A 15,376-nucleotide genomic window follows, 5' to 3' on the forward strand; every position below is an offset into this window, starting at 1 on the left:
GAATTTTGGTCCAGTAGTTTTCATTTTGGGGCTTTTTTTTTTTTTCTAAATCAGTCCAGCTGGTTTTTGGCACCTGGTTGAACTCCAAAATCCACTAACGTGGTCAAAACTTGGTAAAAATACAGTAAAAAAAAAAAAAAAAATCAAGGAGAATTGCGACAACACTGCAAACAACAGTAAAAACAAAAAATGACAAGGAAAATGGTGTTTCAAAAAGGCCCAAACTGTCTATTTTTATAGTGAGTCAGTCTCAGTCACTGCTCTGTGTTTTGGCCCCCATCACACAGGCGGCGGGGAGTACACTGAGCATGCTCAGATGTCTATGGAAAGAACAAGGTCTAATCTATCTGCACGTTTTGAAATTTTTCCTATTGAGCAAATGGTAAAATTTTTATGAATATTTCAAATAAAATCATACATACAGAACGCTCACCACAGACATGTGAGGGGTAAAAGGGTTAAGATTACATACCTGGGAAAGTTTTTAGTATTAAACTTTCATGCACAGTATATTTATTTATTCAAACATCAGGGATTTGCAGTGAATCTTACTTTTAGCTATTTTCTGACATTCACAAATTCTTACAAATAAGATTCTTAATTTTATTATTCTACTCCAGCCATTTATCATTCTTCAGTTTTATTAATGACTCCAACACCTTATTATGATTTCTACCTTTTTCAGCTCCTTTTAGTTTTTGTTTTTTTCTTGTTCTTTGTAAAGTATTTTCTAACCTTGTTACAGTAGAGAGAAAGTCAGAAGAACATAAATGCACCTACATCTTGACGGAGCGATAACCTGTCTCACCCAAACAAATGGCATTCCAGGAGGTAAGTTTGTTTTTGATGTTCTTACATAGAACAACAGAAGGAGCTCTTATACTCCCATGTGCCAAATATTCTGTGTATCTTGTCAAAGTGTGAAAATACTGCAGTCCCTGCCATTCCACATGCAGTCAGATGGAGGCTTATGTGGGAGAACTGTAGGGGTCAGTAGACAGCCTATGTGAGGGGTGTCAAACATACGGCCTACGGGCCAAAACCGGCCCATTAAACGGAAGGAAGAATTTGCAAAATGCAAACATGACATGCACGTACTTGAAAACCCTCGGCCTTCAGTCCATGCCAAAGTTTTTGCACATACAGACAGACGGATGGACGATGAACTGATGACAATACCCTGTGGCGAGGGCCGAGGGTAAAAGTCGCACATAAGATATTGTGTCAAGAGTGTTACTGAGTCTTGAGAAGTTGTTTTGATCATAAAGTTAAATGCTATATTTCTTAGTAATGACACTATAAAGGTTGTTTCGAGCGCTGGCCCTTTAAATGCAAATGAGCCACTTCACACCCCACCTCCTCCAGGTTGCTGACCATGCTACTCTGTTCCATTTCTCTGTACTCTGAGAAATGTTCATCGTAAATCTTGACCTTTTTTGTGCAAATGTCATGATGTAACTAGCTATAGATGCAACAAATTAAGCAGGAATTAAAACAGGTGGTAGAAATCCACTCGATTTTTGCCAAAATTAATTAAAAAAATAGCTTTGCAGCCCCTGGAGGGTTCAAATTCAAACATTTTGAACTATTAGGGTCCCCAAATACATAAATAAATGAACCAAAGACTAATAAAAGTGGGTTTAGCAAAATATGATCCCTTTAAGAACTTTCAGGTTGTTCATGGATTTTCAGGTTGTTCCCATGTTTTGTGAAAGGACGGTTTGTAAATGTAAACATTTTCACACTGCAATTTGACTTTTTTGCACTAAAACAAAGAGTAAAATTTGGAGTTGTTATTATATCATCAAGTTATGTTATTATTTTACTGGTCCAGTCAGTTTGAGATCAAATTGGGCTGTATGTGGCCCCTGAATTAAAATGAGTTTTACATCCATGGCCTGTAAATTTGTGTGTAAATTTAATGAACTAATGTTATTCAGAAAAGATGCTGTGAATTTGATCTGAGTCTTAAATAAAGCATTTCAGACCTAATCAAATGGTTAACAATTATGCGATTTTTCTGTTCCATTATATTTTATATTGATAATGCTATACAACACTTTAATACTAATATAGTCAGAAGTATACAAATTTCGCCTTGTAATGGAGTATTTTTACATACTGTGTAATTTGTACTATATCCCACAAACATGTACCATTGTTCATTTTTCTGCAGAGCCATATGACTCCCACACTCCTGACCTCCATCCTGGCAGCAGTACTCGGCTCCCTGCAGATCGGCTACCACACTGGGAATGTCAACGCACCTGCCAAGGTGAGAGAGGGAATGACTGATTATATTTCATGAACTACTTCTATTTAATATTCAATATGTGTTAAAAAAAAAAAAAACAACAAAAAAAAACGCAGCTGGATCATGATGTAATGACCCATTGGATCTGATCTCTCTTTTCTAAATATCTTGCACATAAAAATCCAGACATAAATACATGTATCAAAGAATCATAATGGTCTCAAAGTGCAATATGTAGTTATAGAAATAGACTATAAAGAAAAACAAAGAACTGAGTAGAGAGAAGATAATCCAGTAAGGAAAAGACAAACCAAGTGCTACTGTCGCTACACTGGTCAAACAGAACAAGGTCATGCTTCATACTGATGTCTTTTCAACATTTAGCCTATTTCTCTCTCTCCCTTGAAGGCACCATTGAAAGACACTATGAAAACTATGAAGGAGCACAAATAATAATAATAATGAATGCATATTACAGTATCTGAATGTCTACATGCTAATGCCAGGTAATAAACGGGTCCCGACATGCCAATATAAAAGCAGATGCATTCAATAAATGTCCAATATAAAGTCCAAAACACATCACGGTGTCCAACTAAGCACATAAAAATATTAAATACAGCATAAACAACAAACATCATGAACCGTTTTGCACCTCTTGAACCATGTGTAGAGTTAATATTGTCTTGGAGCTGTTGTGTCTCTGACCTTATCCATTTGTATTTCACTCATTTCTGTGCTGATCATGTGATCCACACATGATAAAACATTAATTCCAAACCAAACATTGTTGTGCAGGTATATTTTTAACTCAAATTTACCAGTTTTACTGCTTTTTATGATATAATTTATGACACTTTAAATCCATTTAAATTGACTTCACTGATTTTTCCAAAAAATTAATTACAAGAAATGCATAAAAATAAACTTCACCAAAAAAAAAAACAGTCTCTCTGACAGTTACAGCCACTGTTCATGTGAGAGGAATGCCAAAAAATCTGCTGACCATCAGACAAATATTTCACAGCTTCTATAAAACACTGAATAAACTAACATTTCCCTGAAACTCAGGCTCAGCTCTAGGCCCAGCTCCCTCTGGGTTTTCACAGGTAGTCTGAACTGAACTCTTACAAACCTTTGACACTTGACCTTCTGTAGCAATAGGACTTCTTAATTTGTAATCATTTTAATGAGTTTCAGCTCAGTTTCCATCAACTAATGAAGGTGTATTTAGAGTGGAATAAGAGATTTTACATTCAAGAAGGCAAAATGTAGTTTTCCAACAGTCTTAGCATGTTCTTTGAGCACAAGTAATCACACACAGACACACACTGATCTCATATTTTTCCAACTGTCCAGATTATTGAGGAATTTTTTAACCACACCTGGAGAGCCAGACACAACCAGACGCTGCCAGATCACAGCCTAACCCTGCTGTGGTCACTCTCTGTCAGCATTAAGGACTTTGGAGCCTTGCTTGGTTCATTGGGAGTCAAACACCTTGCAGATTCCTATGGCAGGTAAGATCCAAAAAAAGCACCAGTTTATCTTTGTCTAGCCCATAAAAGCTTTTCATCTGTCATCCCTGATCTGTTCTTTCAGGCGTAACTCTATCCTGATAGTGAACTGTCTGTCTGTGGTGGGAGCATGTCTGATGTTTGCCTCTAAATCCAGCGAGTCATTTGAGGTTCTCATCCTGGGAAGGCTGGTGTTCGGTCTGTTCTGTGGACTAGTGATGAGTCTTAATCCACTCTACATCCAGGAAGTATCCCCTACCAACCTGAGAGGGGCCTTCGCTACACTCAACCAGGTCTCCTTTGCCTCAGGGATCCTAGTGGGAATGGTGAGGACCAATGACGTGTGTAACGAGTTTTAAAGTAACGTGCCACAGTAACGCAACTCCGTTTATCCGTTTACTACCGTAAAAAGTAGTGTAACGTGTTACAATTGAAAATTTGGTAACAAAACGTAATTCCTTTTTCAATTCGGCACAACATTACTTTTCTTAGGGATTGATTTAACCTTTAGGGGTCCACGGTCAAGGCCCCGTGTCTGAATCACATGACATTTCCAACACATTTTAACGTCGGAAGTTGGTCACATGGACCACTGGGGATAATTACATTCGAAAGTGCGGACTTCAAACACTCTCTCACTTTTTATTTGATGTTGATAAAGCAAATATAACCGGAGTTATGACGCTGTGAAACCGGAGCAAACAAACGTGAGTAAAAGTATGACAATTAGGTGAGGAGAGCGTTATATTTCTTACCATAGCTTCGTCAAAAACTGGCCAAATCTGCGGATTCTAATCCCCAGACTGCATTAGCATTACAGGTAAGGGTGAGGATGACACTTCACCCCACCATTACCTGAACCGGATGCGGAAACCAGGAGGGCGGTTTCCGCATCCGGTTCAGGGAAGATGGATATTTGCCCTGAAAATACGCTTTTATGGCAAATATTTGAGTATAGATTTAATTTCTTACAATTTTAATTTTATATACCTAATATTTGGAACCAGTGTTTACTTTTAAAGTCTTTGAAAAGATTTGTTAAGTATCTTTGTGTTATTAGTGCAATAAATAATATATATTTTTAAATCTGATTTTATATATTTTTGTGTGTTTTTTGGCCTTTTATGTTGATATAGTAGGTTAAAGTGAAACAATAATAGGCAGATGATATAGCTAGATGAAGTTGTGCTGGAAAAAAAGCTACCAAACATGAGTATAGCAGAGGCGATTTCTCATAGACTGCAAGGGAAGCTCGGCGTCCCCTAAAATTACGAAAATTAAATGGTCAAATATCTACGGTTGTGTTGACAATTCACTGACTATAAATGTGTAGAACACGTTCATCTCAAAGACGAGTTTGTTCAGAATCAGCTTTATCATAAATCATTGGACTCGATGTTGTTCACTTCTCATACATTCCCGTTGCGCTGTTTTCTCATACGATCTCTGCTCAGTGCATTTGCCCGTAGAAGCCCAGCGTCCATGCACTTCAGTGGGACTTCATGGAACAGTTTTTTTCATTGCCTCAAAACTGGACGGTAATTGGATAAATACCAAGAGGTTGTCCCGCCCCCGGACGCTTGGCATCTCTGGGGGTGAATGGAGCTGTTGGCGGAGCTTGGCCGGGCTGGACACTGGGCTTCCACATGCTGATTGGAGGATCAGTTGAAAGGCTGAATCCCATTTAATTGACAGCTATTTTGAGATATACTCCTTCACTTGACACAGTTCAGTTTAACACTGTTGCACATTCTGCTGTGAAATCAAGAGAGAAACCACTACAAAATTACTTGTTCATTTCTTGCACTGTAAATAAAGCCCACTCATTGTACTTCCTTGTGTCAATTTAACATAATTTCAGCGTTTTCTTGTTGAGTCGGTACGATAAGGTCACTGACCATTTTCTTAAAAAGGAATGGAGGGCCGAATTCATGTTTAAATAACTTGACTTTTTTTTTTTTAATGTAAGCCGACAATGAGCTTCCCTTCTCTGAAAGACGAGCAGCCGCCACTGGAGTATATTTCTTTATAAAAATATATTAAGGCAAAATCAAAAGTACTCAAAAATGGGCAAAATAGGCTCAGGCCCCTAAGGGTTAACAAGTATCACATACAATTTTTACCCCCGTATTTTTTTTTTACCCCCTAAGAATCAGGCGCATGCTCCAAACCGTTGGGCACGCACTTTAACTTTTGAGGGATGGAGGTATTCCCATTACTTTCAACTCATTTAAAATAAAGGGAGGAATGTGAGCATGAGGTGTGCACTGTACCCTGGTGAAAAACTGTTGTCCACTGCCATGAACTGAACTACTAACCTCACCAAGCATTTGAAAGGAAAACATTGTAACGTCAAGCTTGTAGCCCAAGATCCCTGGGGAAATTATGTTATGTCGAATCCAAGTCCAAATAAACAGCTAAAACTTCAGTTTCACCAGGTAACTAAACAAGAGTTGGACAAAAAATGATAAGCCCTTATGTATTTTGTGGTCACCTTTATGCCCATAAGATGTATCGAGGCTATGTTATTATTTATTGTTTGACATGGCTTAGTGGTGGTGTTGAAGCATATAGTAGTCTAATGTTTTCTTGTCAAGTGCTCTGTTTGTGGCATTTTTTATAATAAAGAGCACAAAAGAAATACCTGTTATGTCCTCCATAGTAGAACTTTATGTAGGCTTACACATTTAGGAACAGATATGTGGTTCTACCTAAAGTCGAGCAACATAAAAGTAATGTAAAAGCAATGAGTAATGTAAAAAGATACTTTCCATAGAGGGTAACTATGTAAAGTAATGGATTACTTTTAAAGAAGTAACGAGCACAAGTTACTTTTCAAAAATTACTTCCCCAACACTGGTGAGGACAGTAATTCACACTAAATGTTGAGTTTTTAGATTTTGCTGAGTGTAGTCGGCTTCAGTTTTACCAGAATCATCTATCTTCACGCATCACAGCTACAGTTACATGGACAGTATTGTCTCTGACTCAAGGGGCAAGGATCAAGACAGCGAAAAGGAATAAATGTGGAAATATCTTAAAGTTTTGGTAAGACAGCCACTAGGATTGGCTCCAAAAAGTCCTGACTCCCATAGACTTTTGTCAAAATTCTCTTTAAAAATACAAAAATAGTATTTTTTCCATGGAGTCATTCGTGACTTGGAGCCTTTTGATGTATAACCCTTACATTTTTTTAAGATCTTAAACAAAAAAAAAGTTGTATCAGCCACAAGGGAATTTTGTTTTTCTGTCTTTGTCTTTCTGTCAATTCTGGAAACTCATTATAATGGAGCCCCCTTATAGAATAGAATAGAATAGAATAGAATAGAATAGAATAGAATAGAATAGAATAGAATAGAATAGAATGGTCTTTATTGTCATTGTGTGTACTGTAAAATTAGAAGTGCTACTCCAGTCAGTGCATCAATATTAACAAAACACCAGTACTACAGAAATAAGAATAGAGCAAGTGGAAAATTATAAAACTGAAAATAAGATAAGAAAATAGAATATCAATTTTACAATTTCACAAAGTAACCTAAGAATAGAGCAAGGTTGAAAATAAATAAATAAATAAATATAAACGGACAAAATGTGAATAGATGCAACTTTATAGTATATGTATTTATTCATAAAGAAACAATTACTTACCATTAGATATTTACATGTTTGTTTACTTTTTTGTTTGGATGGGTTATCAAAGTTTATCCTACACCCGAAAAATTACTTCTGATTTGGCTGGATCAGGGAAGCCCTTGACTCTGATTAGACCATTATTCCCATTAATAGTGAAACCTTAGGGTCTCTGTAAATGAAGTAATGACATATTCTTCACATATGTACGTACAGGTTTTGAACATGTCATATAAATAAATCTTGTTTGCTGCAGGTGGTTGGTTTGGAGACCGTTCTGGGCACGGAGCGTTATTGGGCCATGATGCTGTCCCTGTCCCTCATCCCTGCTCTGACACAGTACCTGGTCCTACCTTTCTGTCCCGAGAGTCCCCGATACCTGCTCATCAACCGGGGAGAGGCAACCAAGGCAGAGGCCTGTATGGGACTTTCTTTTTTTTCTTTGCTTCTTATTTTTTCCACCTCACTTCACTCCACTATGGGGATTATTTATAGTTTTTAAATTACTTTTCCATAAATTGCAGAGATATATAAGCCTGAGAAGCATTAGTTCTAGCATATACATTTATTGTTGACTTCATGGAATCCAAACATGGAAGTGCACTGCATTATATTTTTTTTATAGTCAAGTACAATACTGTTTTATGGGAGATGTTGTTTTAACCCTGCAGCTCTTCAGAGGCTGAGAGGCTGCACAGACAAGATGTTTGCTGAACTGGAAGAGATGAGGGAAGAGGCCAGTCGCACACAGGCCGGCGTCACCATCAGCGAGTTTTTTAAGAAGCGTAGCTACAGGCAGCCAATCATTATTGTGCTCATCGTTAACCTGGGTAGCCAGTTGTCTGGATTTAATGCGGTGGGTTGTGTGAAAGCATCAGTCTTTTACTTTATTTTGTAAAAACAAGCAGTGGAGGATTATACTAGGATTATACCTGACTCCGATCTCAATCAAGTAAGATTTGCAGTGTTAACCCATAAAGACCCAAACCGAAATCATCTACTGATCTAAAATATCTGAAAACTTCTGAGCCAAAAAACCTACTAATAAATTGAAGTAATTGGTGTAAAATACAGTTTATCATCTTTTCATGATCAGTAGATATGATCCATTTGGATGTTCAGAGGCTCTGTTGTGAATGTGGAAACACTACCATCTTCTACATTTATCCACCAGTAAAACCCATGGAGTTTAATAAACGACAGTGGATGGACACACTTGTATTTACATTCAGTTATCAATATCTTTACTGAAAAAGTCCGTTTGTCATTAGTTTTCTCTGTTTTTAATATAATAAACCTCAACTTTAAACTAAGCTTTTTATGAACATCTACATGATCAGTAAATTAGATATAGAAAAATACATGATTTTCACTGAAAAAAACACAAAATATAGAGTATAATATTATAATAAATGGTGATAAATCACATAAGAAAGGTTACATATGGAGAAAAATTTATTTGGGAAGTGCCACAAAAGTAGCTCTGGGTCTTTATGGGTTAAGGTCATTGCTTCATAAAATATTAAAAGTAGTTTATCCTGTAGCTGAGCACCCCTCTAGGCCTCTGTTAAATTTCAGGGCTGTATGAAACACCAAGCTGAAATAAAATTCATATACTGTCACTTTTTCCCCAGATCATCAATTATTCCACCAGAATGTTTCAGGCCAAGTTTGATGAGGCCAAATATCTGACTCTGGGTGTGGGGGCTGTCAATGTGGCCTTTACTTTGGTGGCTGTGAGTACAATGTACATTACAGATTCCCATTTCCTTCAAATGTGGTTTTAATATTCAGCAGTGGTGTTAGTTATGGCATTATGATTATGACTACGTGTACAATGTCATCCCTCAATGACTGGACATTGTCATCAGTGAAAGATTAATCTACTTACAATATAACTGGTGTCAGTTTAGTGTTATTTTGTACAATCCACAATGTTATTTTGTGGATTGTACCAAAGATTACTCCAAAATCTTGGATAAACATTTTTAGTGTTGCCACTTTGTATTCATGAATGATTTAACAGCTTAAACCACCACAGGATAGTGTTGCATTCTGGTTTTAAAATGACAGAAAAATATAAGAAGAGTGTCTGCTGTGTTATTTTTTCCTCTCCAGTTCTTCCTGATGGAAAGGGCAGGAAGGAGGCGCCTGCTTCTGACTGGTTTCATCTCCATAGCAGTGTGCAATTTGCTCATGACCATAGTTGACTCTGTCCTGGTAAGAACATTTTATTCACCGTGAAGTTATGACTCGGTGCAGGAGAAGTCCTGTTTTAATAATATAATATAATCTGACAAATGCAAAACCAGAGAAATAACAGAAAAATGACTGAAACAATGGAATTAAATTATTCAGGGCATATTTTGGAGAAGTCCAGGTTCATGATTTTGAACACAGTCAATAGAGGAAGTTGTGTAAAGGGGCAATTTATGATGTAGTGCTCTTTGTAAAACACTAATTTAAACAGGCACTTAGCATAAATTCAGTCAAACTTAATTTTAAACATGATTTTACTAGATTAGTTAGAGCCCTCACCCACTCTGTTGGTGCGTTGAAACCAAACACACTGTTGCCTGTAAAGTTGGAATACGTTTTATATTTACCTCTTCTCATGAAATGATTATGACTGTGTGGTTTATTCTTGATAGATAAAGTGTAAATGGGACTCAGTATGGAATCATTGCACCACCAGGTCAAAGGTGATTACTGATGTTTTTAAATAGGAATAAAGAGAGGAATGTACCTGAAAACGGAATTATTCCAACTTAATGGGCAACGGTGTGTACTGTATGTAGCACTGTATTCCAGGAAAGGATACTCAAAATAATTCCTTAAGGTGAAGTGTCAATCAACATTTCATTATTATTATTTATCCCCAAATGGATTCTTTCAGCTTTCTATATTTATCAAAATTTACCATATGTATGAGTCAGTTATTCTATTATTGTGCAGCCCTAGTTTACAGTAAAGCATGTTTAGCTCAGTTTTTTTTTTTTTTTTAGCAAGTCCTAGGTAAGAAACAAGCTGCAGTAAAACCACCATTTGGCATGTTTTATAGTACAGATTGTGTTGTCTTTAGCTGCACTGAAGATCCTTTTGGGAATACCCAAACAGGCTCAGAACAGCTGCTTGGTTTGAGATGTAAAATTGCGTGTCTTTGGTGAATAACTAAAGTTCCTTCTCTTCTTCCTCTTCTTCCTCTTAAAGCTGCAGGAGACTTTCATGACCAATTTTTCATCAAATCTGTAAAACCCCAGTCATAGCCGAAGTATCATGAATCTGTCTTTCTGTGATTACTCACCTGAATCTCCTGCATTACGGTGAACAATTTTGAAGTGCCATCTACCATAAACAAACCATTTGTTTACAAACAGAGCCGGGAGGTAACTTTGGAATTTTGTCACAAAGTGCATTGTGGGAAGTGGAGGTTCACGCAGCCGCCTGGCAGCGGCAGTGCAAGCGGAGCTCCAGCCGTTCCCACGTCGTGCTTCTTGCAGCTGCCGCTGACAGGCGGCGCTCCACTTGCTCCGCTTCCCTCCAGCCATTTCTGCGTTTCAGCCGTTTCTGCGTCATGTTTGTTTCATCCATACAATATCATACGGCTGCACGAGCCTCCGCTTCCCACAATGCACGTCGCGACAAAATTCCGAAGATGCCCGAGTTACCTCCTGGCTGTGTTTGTAAACAAATGGTTCGTTTATGGTAGATGACACTTCAAAATTGTTCACCGTGAGGGAAGAGAATTCAGGTGAGTAATCACAGAAAGACTTATGGATTCATGATACTGAGGATATGACTGTGGTTCTACAGATTTGATGAAAAATTGGTGGTGAAAGTCTCCCGCACCTTTAAGTATATATGAGAAATACAAAAAAACACATGTAATGTGAAAGGAACATGTATTTTAGAACATTAGAACATCGCTTTTAGAACATTACAACAACATAAGTGCTGATCCAGACACCTGTCCACATCCACATGATCCCTTCGACCATCATCCCTTACATTAGTACCATTACTTCATGGTACCTAACAAAGCAGGTACACTCACTGTTCAGGACCTTGCAGACCCTGTAGACCACATTGGACCTGAGAATGTTAACTCACTGTCCTCACTGTAACTATTACTGTTACTGTCTTGTAATGTGGAAATGACCAAAAATAGTCACTTGCCCAATAATGGGTAAAAGTTCTGGGCAAAGTAACAGTTCCAGGCTAATGTCCTGCAGTCAGCCCTGTGATAAAGTGACAACATGTCCGGGGTGTACCCCACCTTCACCCATAGGTGGCAAGTATAGAGCCCAGCACCCCCAGAAGCCTCACAAAGACTAAGGTTCTGGAAAATGGAAAAATGGATAGATGGATAAGACTATGCATTTCTACTCGCCCTTGGATAATGATTTTAAATTTTAACTATTTTAAAATGAACATGCTACAAATTACCGTTTTGATTGAAAAGCACTGTGGATTTTAATACCGGACACATTTCTTCACAGAATACCATAAAACCTGTCAAACTAGTAAAAGTAACATTCTGTTATGCAGCATCTGGTCCCAGAGCTGCGGATCCTGCAGGTCCTGCTGGTGTTCTGCCTCATATCAGCCTATGAGCTCGGCCCCGGGCCCATCTCCTGGTTTATCGCTGCTGAGCTGTTCGACCAGCCGGGCAGACCCATCGCTATGGCCTTTACCAGCATGCTCAACTGGGGAGGGAAGTTTGTTCTGGCACTCCTCTTCCCTCCGTTACTGGTGGGTAAACGCTACCGGTCTGGGCACTACACGAAAGTGCTAAACTTACGCTGTGGATTTCTTATTTGCCTTTGCCAGATTCCTTACACCTCAGAGACATGGCTGTTAAATACAGGCAGTAAATCTGTTCAATTTGTTATATGAATACACATCTACAGACCCAAATCTGTTAAATATGTATAAATTTATTGCTAAATCATCTAAAATGAGGCTGAAATAATAGTAATTAAATTAACAGTTAACCCAGGAAACATCTGCTGGCTACGGAACAGCAGAGATTGCAGCCAAGCTGAAACAAAGTCCATGGAACCAAATCAACACCAACATTTTTGTTTTCCTCCTTTTGTTTTTAATATATGAGCTTTTTAATGATTTTTATGGCTGCCTTCTTTCCCTTTTCCACCTCATCAGTTTGTGAACGTAACTCTTCATTTGCTATTACACCATCTGGGACTCTCAAAAGAAAAATAAAATAAAAATACCTCAATAAAATAATCCCTTCGTCTCTCCCACACACAGAAAATTTGTGGAGCGTACGTCTACCTCCTCTTCATGACTGTGGCTCTGGTTGCCTTCACCTTCACATGGATACGACTTCCAGAGACTAAAGGTCGCACATTTGATGATATCGCAGAGGAGTTCAGAGGAGCAGAAGGAATTCCTTTGCACAATAACATTGGATTCAACACTTTTACTTGATCAGACATCCAACTGTTTCTGGTCGTGGTCATAGTCACAGTGTTGGAGGTAGGGATGCACCAGTAGATCAGACACATTGGTATCGGCCAGTATTCGCCTTATTGACTCCTATTGGCCCATTGGTAAATAAGGCTGATGGCAGCGGTCGATGTAAATCTGATCTCACTGTGTTACGTCAAATGTTGTGTCATACATTTTTATGATTGAATTAGTTTAATGAAATATTCTTGTTTCTTCCAATCAAACATTTTTTCCCTGAAAAGAAAATGGAGAAGATTTCCATTGGATATTTACTGCAGATATTAGTTTGTTTCAGCTGCAGCAAGTTCTTTAACTAATGCAGTGATTATGTTCTCATTTCTTAAACAACCATCAGTTTGATAGAGAACATAAAGACTGGACTGTGTTTCAATGGGAAAAGGTCATGTGGTCTGGTGAGTCCAGATTGACCCTGTTCCAGAGTAAAAAGAGAGGTGGATGAAGTGATTACCCATTATGCCTAGTGCCTACAGTGCAACCCTGTGGGGGCAGTGCTGTGATCTGGGGTTGCTTTAGTTGGTCAGGTCTGGGTTCGCTAATGTTATGTGTCCAAAAAAAATGACAGGAATAAATGTTGTGACATTAAACAAGCTTATTGAAACGACGCCTCCATGAATGTGTGCTGTAATCAAAGCTAAGCCATGAAATATTAGAGTATGGAACTTCTGTTGACCACTGTGAAAGAATAGTGAAAAGACAGCATTTGTCATACATGTGTCTTGTGAAGCCATCGGGGCTTTTTCATTTCAATTTTTAGGCAAAAATTTTAGCAAAAGATACAACATTTTCACTTTACAAATTTAACCCATAAAGACCCAATGTTCCCAAAATTAATTTCTCTCTATATGTAACCTTTCCTATGTGATTTATCACCATTTATTGTAATATTATACTCTTTATTTTGAGTTTTTTCAGTGAAAATCATTTATTTTCCTGGTGATACTGATCATGTGGATGTTCATAAAAGCTCAGATGAAAGTTGAGGGTTAATATATCAGAAATAGATAAAACTGAAGAAAAAGTGACTCTTTCAGCAAATATATCATTAACTGAACATAAAAACTAGTGTCTCCATCCGCTGTCATTGATCCAACTTCATGGGTTTTACTGGTGAATCAATGTTGTAGAAGATGACACTGTTTCCATGGTAACTACGGAGCCTCTGAACGTCCAAATGGGTCATATCTGATGACCATGAAAAGGTGATAAAGTGTATTTTACACCAATTATTTACATGTATTGATAGGATTAGTAGATCAACAGGTGTGAAACAGTTTAGATCAGTAGATGGTTTTAGTCGACGGTGGATGTTAGGGTCTTTATGAGTTAATAAAGAAATATTTAATCAGATATATTAAATACTAGCAAATAAACAAAGAACATCTGGTTTTCAAGAACAATGTAGAAGCATTTATCAACCTGAATATCGACCAATAATATAATACCTGTCATACTGACTTTCTGTTGAATATTACAAGTTGTCTAATAATTATCTCCAAAGCTCCATGTACATGAGTATTGGCCAAACGATAAGATAAAAAATCGCTACCGGATTTCATGGTGCATCCCTCTCCCTCTGGAATGTGTTCTCCCACCAGGCTCAGAAGTGCAAACTGATATTTCTATTACATGTATCAAGGCATTTTGTAACCCTTTTATTGTTATTTTGAATGGGAATTAAGACATTTCAGGGGATTATTAATGATTACTAACAGTAAAAAAAAAAGCACAAAACAAAACAAGAAACTGAGGTCTTTTACATTTATACACTGTTGCCTATAAAGTTGGAATTTTTACCTCCTCCTATGAAATGATTGTGACAATAGGACTTATTCTTGATAAAGTTAACTGGGCCCCATTGCACCTGATCAGAAGTGATTACTGATATGTACTGTATAAATAATAAGAAAAAAGAGGAATGTGTCTGAAAACAAAGTTATTCCAACGTCATGGGCAGGTGTGTATTTTTCAGTTATGGAGGTTCATATTCAGTCTGATTTTAGATCCCTTATAATTACACAGGGTTACATGACATTTGGATTTGTTTCTGGCACAGATGTTGTTCTGCTGTATTTGGTTTATGACTAAAACATGTCACTGTCAATTGTGTAAATAAGTGTGATTTCTGTGGGTCAACATCTTCACTCAATAAAACTGAATATAACCTGAAAAATAATACAAAGCTATGATTAAACTCGAATTTATACATATGATTTTAATTATCTTACTACTTTCTTACTTTTCTTTTGCTTTAGAGTTGAAATTTTGTGAATATCATAAAACCAGATGTGACAAGGTTTCACTTTGTGCTACATTAAGTAGAATTATACATTTCATTTAGCTGTTAAAGTATCTGTTGTATCAGGTAGATGGACAGGTACTCCTGTTCCCCTCGTGGACCACTACCACCATGTTTCTGTGAATCTGTAGCATATGCTCTTCTGTTCAAGACTGATCTGTGAAATCTCACATATCTCTGAAG

At 37.5% G+C, this 15,376-nt stretch overlaps 1 protein-coding gene across 1 annotated transcript; it reads left to right on the top strand.

The window, feature by feature from the left end:
- Positions 1-816: 816 nt before the first annotated feature.
- Positions 817-12,855, top strand: slc2a1c (solute carrier family 2 member 1c). Its single transcript, XM_030127449.1, has 10 exons — positions 817-831; positions 2,177-2,275; positions 3,614-3,774; positions 3,857-4,097; positions 7,661-7,823; positions 8,076-8,260; positions 9,039-9,140; positions 9,523-9,624; positions 11,953-12,156; positions 12,676-12,855. Exons 1-10 carry the CDS (start codon positions 817-819, stop codon positions 12,853-12,855), a joined length of 1,452 nt encoding a protein of 483 aa, XP_029983309.1.
- Positions 12,856-15,376: the final 2,521 nt, after the last annotated feature.

This window comes from Sphaeramia orbicularis, chromosome 22 (assembly GCF_902148855.1).
Source record: "Sphaeramia orbicularis chromosome 22, fSphaOr1.1, whole genome shotgun sequence".
In the NCBI taxonomy this organism is placed as follows: domain Eukaryota; kingdom Metazoa; phylum Chordata; class Actinopteri; order Kurtiformes; family Apogonidae; genus Sphaeramia; species Sphaeramia orbicularis.

Excerpts from the sequence above, each read along its gene's own strand:
- slc2a1c (XM_030127449.1), top strand. Across the intron at positions 3,775-3,856 it reads CTTGCAGATTCCTATGGCAG|GCGTAACTCTATCCTGATAG; the intron begins GTAAGATCCAAA and ends CTGTTCTTTCAG. Across the intron at positions 9,625-11,952 it reads CCATAGTTGACTCTGTCCTG|CATCTGGTCCCAGAGCTGCG; the intron begins GTAAGAACATTT and ends TCTGTTATGCAG.